Source organism: Cebus imitator, unplaced genomic scaffold (genome assembly GCF_001604975.1).
Source record: "Cebus imitator isolate Cc_AM_T3 unplaced genomic scaffold, Cebus_imitator-1.0 Scaffold248, whole genome shotgun sequence".
Taxonomy (NCBI): Eukaryota; Metazoa; Chordata; class Mammalia; order Primates; family Cebidae; genus Cebus; species Cebus imitator.
In genome coordinates, this window is record NW_016107563.1 from 3,296,863 (window position 1) to 3,309,130 (window position 12,268).

The 12,268-nt window shown below is 38.1% G+C and overlaps 1 protein-coding gene across 2 annotated transcripts in view; it reads right to left on the bottom strand.

Annotated features, from left to right (window-relative positions):
- Positions 1-474: 474 nt before the first annotated feature.
- The window catches only part of AAGAB (alpha and gamma adaptin binding protein), a 34,415-nt gene continuing 22,621 nt past the window's right edge, over positions 475-12,268 (bottom strand). Inside the window, exons 5-9 of one of the 2 annotated variants that reach the window (XM_017498680.2) lie at positions 8,561-8,643; positions 7,673-7,769; positions 3,511-3,615; positions 2,994-3,043; positions 475-2,374 (exon numbers count right to left, since the gene is read on the bottom strand). In XM_017498680.2, coding sequence (XP_017354169.1) covers positions 2,297-2,374; positions 2,994-3,043; positions 3,511-3,615; positions 7,673-7,769; positions 8,561-8,643 — 413 coding nt within the window. In that variant the 3' untranslated portion in view covers positions 475-2,296. The remainder of the gene's footprint in view (positions 2,375-2,993; positions 3,044-3,510; positions 3,616-7,672; positions 7,770-8,560; positions 8,644-12,268) is intronic. The other variant, XM_017498683.2, reaches the window with a different exon arrangement.

The following is a 12,268-nucleotide window of genomic DNA, read 5'->3' on the forward strand; positions in this document are numbered from 1 at the left end:
AAACACAAACCATACTTTACAACCAAAATTAACAGCCTACTATATGCCAAACACTATGTTATGCAAATACAGAAATGCTTCAGGAAAAAAACCACCAAAAACCCAGTCTCTTACTTTAAATTCCAGCTGGCAAGTCTGTAACAACTTGTGGTGGCGTGAACACAGGTCACTTTAGATAGACTGCAGCCATTACTGCAGTGTTAGCTCATGATCACTCTTCTAACATGGGCCTTTAGTAGATTTCACTAGAGACCTTCATCCCATGTGTCCCTACAAGAGGCCAATATCCCTAGATAGCTGAGGTCTTAAGAACGTAATGACATTACATATGCAGGGTAAATTCCAAAACAGTGAGCCTGACAAACTCTTCCACTATTCACTATACGTGTCTAATCCAACAAAGGACATACAGCTTCCCTCGCTCATACCCCCTAAGGAAAAATCACAAAATCATAATAATAACTATTAGTACCCTTTATAACTACATCACATTTTAATCATCTGTCTTTGTTTCATCTACAAAATCAACTTCACAGCTTTTTCTAGTCTGGTCTGTTTTTTCTAACCAGATGGCCTAGTATATTTTCTAAAACCTTCCATGTTTTAAGAAAAAACATGTTCCACCTTTTTTTTCTTTTTTTGCAACCCCAGAGCCAACTTCCCTAATGCAATCACCTCAAAGAAACACTGATGGGATGGTGGTGAACCACAGACTCAAAGTCCTTCAGAAAAGTAAAAGAAAAAAAATAAAAATAAAAATAAAGGAAGGAACAAAAAAGGTCACTAAGCAATGTCCAGTGTTCCCTGGAAAGCCTCTTCCTGAATGCTCCAGTCACCGAGCTGTCTCCTCCCTGTGGTGACTTCGGCTGGCCGCTGCAGCATTCCATTCCTTCTGCCATGTTTCAGGTTCTGCAGTGCTTATAAGGTGGTGTCTGGAGGGGTGTGAACCTTATTTCTTTCTGCTCCTGAACCAACCTGTTTCTTTCATGCTGTGTAAATGGTTCTAGAGCCCACCTAGGCCAGAACCAGTTCTCAGCTGGTGTGTGGGCACCTTCCATCCAATGTACTGAGTGGCAGTTCAGAGCCACGCCAGTCATGATCAGAATGAGGGCTAATGACAAGCATGACAAAGTCTACAAAAACAAATAAGGATTTTTATTTGCTGTACTTTCCACCCTTCCTTTAAAAACCTGCCAATTTCTTATCAGTTCCTCTGGGACTGACCCACTCAAAAAAGACAAAGGATAAAGAACAAAAGATAGTCCCCCAAGGTTACAGGCTTGGAAGGGCAGAGAGCAGCTATGAACCTGAGAAGTAGCTAATTTTCTCAAGACAGCTTAGGAATTCACTACCTAACATTTCACTTCCCCACCCACCTCTTAGTGTTCCCACCTTGGCAGTGATCTCTGTTTGGCTTTAAGAGATGGGGAAATGTCCCTTGTTTTGTGGGTATAAAGTATGACAACACACCTCTGGCATCTCAAGCAGAAGGGGAGAACTCTAAGGCAGAAGAGTTTCTTCATGAAAATCACAGTATATTATCACATACTGTCCATGGCCCATACAGGGCCTCCTTAAGGTTCTCTCTAACATACAACATATCCTTCACAACTCAGCAGAGGTTTTATTCCCACTGGAATAGAAATCCTTTGCCTCATTTATTACAGTCGAAAAATCCACAATGGCTTTTCGATTCTTTCTAGCATGAGCTCAGACACTATACTTCAAATGAATGCCCAGAGGCATTTTCTTAGGTAGAGGCTAAGCTGCAGGCTATAACTTTGGCTCCACCTTGATTATAGCTCACATCAGTTCTGCAGCTGCCTCCTTTCCTCCCAATAAAAGCATCGTACCTCAGAGCCACAAGCTCCTTGAATGCAGAAAATCCAAATCACCCAGGAAAGATGATATAACTCCTGACGTGCAGTATCAAATGTGAACGCTGGGAATGCTACTTAAAAGGTTGACCAGGAATGGCCTGGAGGTTGTCTTCAACTTGAGTAAATCACACAGACCTCTGAGGTTTATCCTACCCTCATTCCTAGAACAACAAAAAAAGTGTATTTAAGCAATCCTCACTCATTATCATCACTGTATTCCTCACTCTCTTACAATATACTGAGGGAGAAAAGATTTCTCCTTAACCTCCTATTAAAACTAAAATAAAGGGGACCCTACAAACAAGTCAGGCAGCTAACATGATAATGGCAATTTTGGCAAAACATGACTGGGCTGAGTAGAGAGGTATCTCAGACAGAGCTAGCATCTTTGTTAGTCAGACTCTAGTATGAATAATTTAGTGCTCTTCATCAGATGAAAGACCTTCAATTTCATCTCTGTCTCCCCCAATTGCCATCCAGAATGCTTTGGCCACCTGTAGAGAGAAGCATACAACAAATTTTAGGCAAGAACTACATTTCAGCTTATTTCAGATGTCCTACCTTCAACTGACCGAGGCCGAAAATTCTGCACTTTTGCCCTCCAGTCCTCTGGCAACACATATCAAAACCCTTGAATACCCTTTGACCCATGACTGCCACATCTAGAAATTTATACCACGGATATATTTAGAGTTGTATACAAAGGTGATGTTTAAGGATATGCACAGCTTCATTATTTATAGAAGCAAAAAATGCACGTGACCTAAATGTCCAAGAGGGAACAGGATAAATGATGACACATTCCTATCACGGAACACCATCAACCATACAAGTTTCCTGCCAACAACATGTGTTGTGTTGGTAATAACAAAACAACTAAGAGTTTTCTGGCCCAACAGTTAGAAAGGCAAACATTCTGAGTCTCAATAAAGGTTCCACGTCACCATACAGGTGGAATATCTTGGTTTGACTATGACTGTATAAATATTTAATTAGTTAGAATATTCAGCAAAAAGCTCACATTAAGACCCTTCAGAAGTACACAAGTATGATACATAATTAGAGTAGCACTGGACCTTTTATAGGTACCCAATAAATACCTGACTGTCTCACCTTTTCTGCATGCAACTTTCTTTGCTCGTGAGGAAGTGTCGCAGCCTTGTCTAGGGGGAAAATACATCTTAAGAAGTTTTTCTAATAGCACAGGATAATCTAGAGTATACGAATATTCTAACATTAGAAGATGGAAGATAGGTTTCAAAGACATTTGTTTATGACGTAGTCATTCCAGCTATTAGGAAGTTTAAGTCTTCCAAATTTTCCAGATGGGAATGATGTGAGTAAATTGGTAGGGCTCTTACGGATCCCACCTTATCACGGAAAGAAACGGAGGAAGGCAAAAGCAGGAAAAGTAAAAGGAAAGATAATGAAGAAGGAAAACTTTTCCCCAAGGATTTTTTTTTTTTTTTCTCCAACAGAGGGTGACACAGTCCCTCAAGTAGCTAAGTTTCTCAAAACAGCTGAGACCAAAACAAGGAATTCAATCCAGCAGTTAACGAAATCAAATGCTACTACATAAAATAGATGAGCATCAATATGGGAATGTGTTAGACACAAGGAATCTGATTACCTTTCATTTCCTTTAACTTTGAAAACAGTCTTTCAAAATTCTCCACATCTCCTCCTCCAGTAGTAAGACTGGCTAATTCTTGAATATCCAGATCTAACATGGGATCTGAAATAGGGATTTGTCACGTTATTTGCATATGCGCTACACTCAGAGAATTACAAGGCAAATAAATGCTGGCCTTGATGAAGTCACCAATAATCGAATGCCCAGTATATACCATCTTTCCAGCTCATGGTCCCTCACCGTACTTGGCTGATAGTGGGCCCTCACAAATGAAGAGTCACTATTTATCCTCACAATATTGTAATGAAGTAAGGCATACTATTTCCATTTTAAAGATTAAAAAAAAAAAAAAAACCACAGCTCAGAGCTGAAGTGACTTGCTAAAGTCACAGCTAGTAAGTGGATTCAGACATAGGTGTTTCCAGCTCCGAAAGCATACTCACGCCAAGGTACACTGATTCACCAATAAATGACTAAAGTTTATACCATATTTTACTGTACAACAAGTATTTTCACATCTATTACAAGAACTATACAAGGTGATCAGGGCAGATATCAGTAAGAATAACAGATAATGATATGAAAAAAACCCTGTATTTAAAAATGAACTCATCTAAAATTATAGCTATTCAGAGGTAGAGCTGATTTAAATTCATATTTTCTTATTAGAAATCTTCTACTGTTTCTACCTCAGCATGTTGCTTCTTTATTAAAGTTTGTTTTTAATCAGAATTTTAACTCCTTCTCTACTCTAGGCCCACTACCTTTAAAATGTCTTCTCTCCCAGCCCAGTTCATAGGTTTCCTTTCTTAGAATTCTTTCTATACTTAATGTTTCTAGAACTGTCTTAGCACTTGCATGCTACCTTGTATTCTAACATTGCTCCACCGCTACTTTAATAACTACTACTACCATACGAGAGAGAGTTTGCTTTTTGTCTGTACCACTGAATGCTTTAACTTATCTGGTTCCATTTCATCTTTACAGCCCTATAAGGAAAGATTTGCCATCCTTATTTTACAGAAGAGGAAACCAACACCAACAGAGGTTAATTTACTCAAGGTCAGGCCATTACTAGTAATAAAGCCATGATCTGAAGCCAGCTGTATAGGACTCCAATGCCTGTAACTTTAACTATTACAGTAAAAGTCCTAATTGTATTTTTAGGTTAAGCTCCATGAAGATAGGATAATGACTTATAATTATTTGCATCTATCACAATGCCATATAGACAATTTGAAGTAAAAAATGCATGTTGCTTAACATATTGCTTTCATTCAATGGACATGTCATGTAGGAAGTTGGTATACAGGGCTGAACATAAAAGTCTGCCATTTATCTGTGTATACATAGTAATTGCACTGTTAATGTAGATAGAATCACTCCAAGCCTAAATATAGATTTGGAAGAGGAGTTTAAATGAAGCACTGAAGGACAATATTTAAAGACTGGATAAAGGAGGGTAATCTACCAAAGAAAGAGATGGAATAATCAGAGAAGTAGGAAGAAAACCAGAAGATACTGTTGGGTGAGGCAAGGGAAGATTTCAAAGAGGAACTGATTGTTAACACTGAATGCCACAAGGTCACAATGAGGACTGGATAATATCTACTAGATTTAGTGGCATGGAGGTCATTGTTGGCCTTTTCACAGAGCTGCTGTAGTGGCATACCAGGTGCAAAAATAGACGGAAGTGAACTGAGGAGCAAATGGGAGGAATGGAAACAAGTTTAGTAAAGAGATACGGAGGAAGACATGGGGTTGAGGAAGTGTTTCGTTTTTATTGGTTTGGTTTTGTTTTAAATTTTTTTTTTTTTTTTTTTAACAAAAAAAAAAAAAAAAAAAAAAAAAAAAAAAAAAAAAAAACTTGCAAAAATAGAATACAGAGTTCCTATATGCTCTTCACCCACTTTCCCCTAGTGTTAACATCTTATATGACCATGGTACAATTATAAAAATCAAGAAGTTAATCTTGGTATAATGCCATTAACCACACCATAGACTTCATTGGTTTTTCTACTAATATCCTCTTTCTGTTCCAAGATCCTACATGTAATTTAGTTGTCAAATCTCCCCAGTCTTTGATCGTCTTTCATGACTTTGACACTTTTTAGAAGAGTATGGTCAGTTGTTTTGTATATGTCCCTTAACTGGGTTTGTCAGATGTTTTCTTAGGAGATTGCAGTTACACATTTTTGGTGAGACTACCTTCTCAGTGCATCCTATCAGGAGGGATATTATGTCAATGTCTTATTACTGTAATGTTAACCTTCTTTACATAATTAAAGTGGCTGGTATCTGATGGATTTCTCCAGTGTAAAGTTACTATTTTCCCCTTTGTGATAAATAAGTATCTTGAGAGAGATACTTTTTGGCTATGCAGATATACTACTTCTCCTCAAACTTTCTCCACTACTTTTTCACATCCACGAGTGGATCTTGCCTGCTACAACTATTACTGTTTGGTGCCTACGGGTGGTTTTCTATTTTCCTCGTGCCTTCTTCATTGATTAATTGGGATTCTTCTGTAAGAGATGCTGTCCTTTCTTTCTTATTTGTTTATTCAATTATTTATTTATATTAGTATGAATTCATGGATACTTAGCTTATTCTATGGGCTATAACCTAATACTATATTCATCTATTTTGCTGGTCAAATTGTTCCAGATTTAGCCACTAGAAGCTCTTTCAGGTTGGTCCCTATGCCCTTTCAACATGTCCCACTCTTTGAGAAATTTCTTAATTTCTGGTACCATGAGATGCTCTAGGGTCATGCTATATTTTTCCTGCCCAAACCCTGGAATCAACCCCTTCTCCAAGGAGCCCTAGTTCCTTTTATTGGAGAATGGTATTTAGAAAGCAAGATCTGGATGCTAAGTGTGTCCACTGCTATGGTTGTATTGCTGCTTCTAGGCCCTCTTCATGGACAGAAATAGGAAAAATATGTGTGTATACTAATACATGCATACACACACATCTGTATCTATTTTCTAACTGTAAATATATTTTTAAAACCATGCATTCCTATCAATATTAGATTCCACTCCAGTACCAAAGGGTACATCTCAGCCTTCTCTTTTCCTTATTTGTAACCTCTTCCCTCTGGCACTGAAAAACCTAGCTCTCACTATGTATATTTTCTTATTTTCCATGTCAGTATATGTGTGGTATATAAAATATCTATATCTAAAAAAATTTATTAAGTAGAGTCCAGTATTTGTGTTCAATTCTTTTTGTTTTTCTCCTTATGGTATCTAGTCCAATTACTGTATTCTAAAGTTACTTAGGTTCGTGCTTGACTTCCCCACCCAGTGTAATTACTAGTTTGTTTTAATGGCAGAGACTTTGGCCTGTTAAAAGCCAATGGGAAGGAATCAATTGAGAAGATAAGGTTGAATAAACTGGAGAGAAAAAATATATATACATAATTTCTTCTTAATATGTTTCTATAACCAATCACTTGAGTCTTCTACATGAATTATCTTATACTAAGAAAAAAATCTTTTAAAAAATTTATAATTGCACATAAGCCCTCTGTAGCATAAAGATAAAGTAGTAGGAATATCAGTAGTTCCCCAGCAAAAGAAGACTTATAGTTATGTCAGGTAAGCGCCTTGGTTTTCTGGCTTTTGGACGGCATATTGGATTCCACTTTCAGCTCCAAGCCCTTCTTGCTAGATGTCCTTGAACAAGTTATTAAACTTCTCTGTGCTTTAGCTTCATCTCCATAAAATAACTTCTCTACAGAACTTCATTACCAAATGGGAAAGGGTACATAAAATCATTTTAAAGGACGTGGCTTATAAATACAAAGCTGTATTGTTTGCGTCACCATCAGTTCTGACTACTGCTCAATACTATGAAAACACTGTGATACGGAGCTAGCTGTCTTGCCACCTGGTTCTGTCTGCCTTAGCTAAGGGTATCTGAAATCAAGATCCTGCTAAGGGAATTACAGAGAAAATGGTGCCCACATATTATGTATTTACTATTCTTCCTTTTTCTGATAGTCATTGGCAAGGCTCACATTCACATGTGGTACACTATCAATTTTTTTCCCTTCTCTGTGTTTAAAGTCAATTTCCCTCTCAATGATTTCTGCCCAGATACCTATTCCAAGTTGCACAAAATTCTCCTGGTAGCCAAAGGAGGAACTTACCCACAATGCTATCAACCTGGGCATCTGCTGTGTTAGATGCGCCACCCAGATGGTCCGAGAGGGATGCAGTCCTATCTGCTGCCGGCAAGTGGGGTTGCTGTTGAGGAAAATACACACAAGCAACTATTTCTGAACTAAATCCAAAAAAGCTCACACTTTCAGTCCTTGGTTGGCTTTAAAAACTAGTAATAGGAGCTAGAGGCAAGAAAAGAAGAGCAAGATCACATTAAAAAATAAAAGGCTAAAAATTCACTAACCCAGGAGTACGTCCCCCAAGGAAGAACTAGAAAGCATTGGCTTTACTTTAGGCCATTAAAACATGTTTTTTGTTTGTCTAATTTAAGATCCACTTATCTCATTTAAGATTCAAAAAGGGGAATGTAACACAAATAGCTCAGGGGCTGATGAAAAAGATCCCTGGAAAGATAATGTGGCACCGTGTAATTTGCTCTTGGCTCTAGCCGCTGACCAAGGTAAACTTGGAACAAAGTTCTTGAGGACACAGGGTTGAAGCTGGACTACAAGCTCACTGAGGGTAGGGACCTTGCCTCAGATTTGCCAAGGTCTTTCACACAGAAAGTACTAAAAAAAAAAAAAAGCACCATCAATTTTATTTTCTATTTAAAGATCGGGAGGCAAATTAATGCCTCAGGGAAATCCTAGCATATTTTAGAAAGCACCCTACTAAAAATAAAACCCAAGCTGTAAACTTCTTGAAAGGGCTTACTGCTTTAGCAAGGGCTGTTTTAGACTCTCCTTTCCTCTATTTTTAACATTCTCTGTCACCTTTTAAATGGAAAGAAAAAAAAAATATGAATGTGTAAAGATTCATAATGACAAGGAGAAATTAAAGCCACAGAGAAAAAAAGATCCAAGAAACGCCTTTACCTCTGGGTGACAGGGATCTGCTGACCCAATGCTATGGTTTGTTCCAGTCAATGAGTTGAGAAGGCTAAAGCCTTGGTGCCTATCTGAAAAGGAAAAATAGAATCACTGAAATTTATCATTTACATTGTAAATTGTTCAAATGACTATGATAATGAAACAAAGGCTACTTCTTTGTTATCAAAGTTCTAACTACATATATATATATACTGAGACAGGGTCTCACTCTATTGGCCAGGCTGGAGTACAGTGGCACAATCACAACTCATTGCAACCTAGAACTCCTGGGCTCAAGTTGATCCTCCTGGCTCAGCCTCCTGAGTAGGTGGGAATATAGGTGTCATCCACTGCATATGGCTATTTTTGTCTGTTTTTTGCTGAGACAGTCTCTCACTATGTTGCCCAGGCTGGTCTTGAACTCCTGGCCTCAAGCCATCTCCTGAATCAGCCTCCCAAAGTGCCAGAATTATAGGCCTGGACCACACCGCTGGTCCTGAATACATTTTAATTTTTATTTTACTTTTTTTTGAGACAGAGTCTCACTCTTGTTGCCCAGGCTGGAGTGCAATGGCGCCATCTCGGCTTACCACAACCTCCGCCTCCCAGGTTCAAGCAATTATCCTGTCTCAGCCTCCCAAGTAGCTAGGATTACAGGCATGCGCCACCTCACCCAGCTAATTTTGTATTTTTTGTAGAGATGGGGTTTCTCCAGGTTGGTCAGGCTGGTCTTGAACTCCTGACCTCAGGTGATCCACCTGCCTGACTCCCAAAGTGCTGGAATTATAGGCATGAGCCACCGAGCCCGGCCGAATACACTTTTTATAAGTACCCCATAAAAAAAAAAAAAAAAAAATCACAGACTATTAGTCCAGGTGGAAAATAATGGCAGGGCCATTATGACAAACAAAAGGCCAGTGGTTCTATTTGCAAAGATTAACAACACTAATGCTTTCATAGACACTATGAACTAATATTCCATTGTTTTAAATAATCAAAAACATTTTAAAAATTAACAAGGCATTCATATCAGGTGAAAAGGAATATGAATGCTTTCTGAAAAAAGCTCTAATTTAGATATGAGTAAGTCTTCTGCAGTTAAGGCTCCCAGTATGCTGTTTGTATTTACAATGGAGGACAAATCTGGAGCAAAACATCTAGCACTGCAGAAAGTATAAGGGCCTGCCTTGATGCAGCAGTGTTCCCCAGAATGACCTGGAACACTTAAACTATCCTAGTATTTTATTCAAGGACTCTGAGGTTCACTGAGTCAACATCTTTAGGATAGAAACCCTGGAATCTCAACTTTTAGCAAGTACTCCAGGAGGGTCTTATGCTCAAAGTAGTTTGAAAAACACTGCCTTAGAGTAAAACATGAGACTATAATCCAAGAGTAACAATACAGAGACAAAGAATTTCTCTCTCAAAAAGACAACTTTCTCCCACCTTGCCTTTCCTCTCCCCACCTCTTCCCTCACCCACTGTCATCTCTCTTTCTCTAAACCACCTATAAACTTCCTACACCCTTTCCCCTGCCAGATAGTTGGTCACATAGAGATAACAAAAAAGAGAAACTCCGCAGTGTCCTTCCTTCTTCCTTTCACTTGGGAAAATCTGCCTTTTAAACTGCAATGAAGCCTCAAATCGGGCCTGCTAGGCTATAGCCTGCAGCTTTTTGGAGCCTGACTGTGGCCACGGAGGGAGTCACATGCAGCCATCAACCCAGCACCCCTGCATTAAAGGCTACCATGGTTTGGGCAAAACTATAAGGCTGCCCTACGCTTTTCATTCTGTACAACCTTAACAGCGGCGGCATGGTCAGAGGTTCATGTGTGTACTGCCGGAACCCCTTTACCTCCTCATCCAAATGCCTGGGTGCACCCAATCAAAGACTGGGGACTAAGGTTTCATCAGGGTAGGACATGGAGGCTCAGAGGCCTGAGAGAAGCAGATCCATGCAGTGTCCTACAATGACAGTTTCAGAGCCTAACGATGTTTATTCAAACATCAGCATGGTTCTTTGTTTTGGCCAATGTGCTACTGATTTTAAAGTAGTTGTATGCAGTTATGTGATACTCAGACAGGGATTTTTACCTGTCATGAAAATACATGAGTGCGCTTATAATATGCTTTAAGCTATTTGTACAAAAAGCAGTATCTGAGTAATAAACTACTTCTGTAAGAGAGCCCTCACTTCTATTACTGGAAATAACCTGGACCTTGGGTAACTTCCAAATCTAGTTCATAAATCTCTCCATATTCTAATTCAACAGCTTGTATTTTTCCTCTGTTAGGCATCCCCTCAACTCGGTAAGCCAGACTGCAACTCATACAGAATAATGCAATACAATGTCAGTTTATGCACATTATTAAATCAAAGCAGTCTATTTGAAATGCCTCATTCTTTACAGTGGCTGCCTACAAGGAGGGGAACTGGAATGGACAAGAGTTAGGAGTAGGGGCTAGACCCGCCACTGTATACTATGCGCCTTTAATTTTTGGTACATGTTCATGTATTATTTACCTACTCAAAGAGTTTTTTTTTAATTTAATAATTTAAGCTGTGTATTTTATTGCAATAAAAAAATTTAATGCCCTAATTCGAATGGATAAAATTATGAAAAAGTGAAAATAGTATGAAGAAAATTCAGCTAGTGATCAGAAAACCTGGCTTTCATTCTTGGCTCTGCCTCCCTGTATGATCTCAGACAAATTAATCAGGTTCACAATTGACTCAAGAGCTTATAATCAGGTTTCAGGTTAATTACAATAAGCTGGAAGGACTTTTGCTCATATTATAAACAATAGAGAACTTAGTCAACTAACAAGAGAGTTCATTATGTTCTGCTGCTTATATTTTAAGGAATTTAGAAACATACAAATTGACACGAGAAAAACAATTCATTTTTGTTTATCCAAAGTAGACTGCTTGCACATTAACACTAGTCAAAAAAATTAGATGGTATTTTATATACCTATGGCTTTTTTAAAAAAACTGTTTTTCCTGGTTCAATGTTTATTAAAATTCTGTCCGTATGCACTCACTGTACAACTATTCTTCTCATAAAAAAGAATTACATAAATCTTTTCTTGCTTGCTACATTTTTCTCCCCAGGTTTCAGAGCATGGAAATATCATCCCTATTAAGAAGGATTTATTCCTTTAGCAGGTAGTTGCTGAAACTGGCTCTAGCATCTATGGTTTTATTGATGCCACAAAACTCTAGGAAGGAATAAATTAATTTACCTCCTCAGCTGATTCTGATGGAACTTGCAGAAAGGGGAAGCTGTTAAGTGATGTAAAATAAATTATTTTGGAAGGCATAATAAGTATATTAAACTCTGGTCCTAAAAACATCTGATTCAGTTTTAGTAGTCTAGTACATTGACACCAGCGGATGTGTGGATAAAAATGAAAATATCATGACAAAATCTGACAGTGTTGGTCATTAGCATGGAGTCTTCCAGAAAGTGTCAGAAGCTTTAGTCTCTAGAATAAAGATTTTTAAAATAAAAATGGAAAATTCTTAAGCCTTGGGATGATTTTAAAAAAAAAAAAATAAGGTTAAGAAAACTTGAAATACGTGACGTTGTTTGGCTACCTCTTTATAAATCTAAGGGCACATTGTTATTTCAGAAGTATAAAATGCACTTCTCATAGCAATTTTGACTTACATGAAACATTTCGAGAATTTTTTTTTTTTTTTTTTTTTTT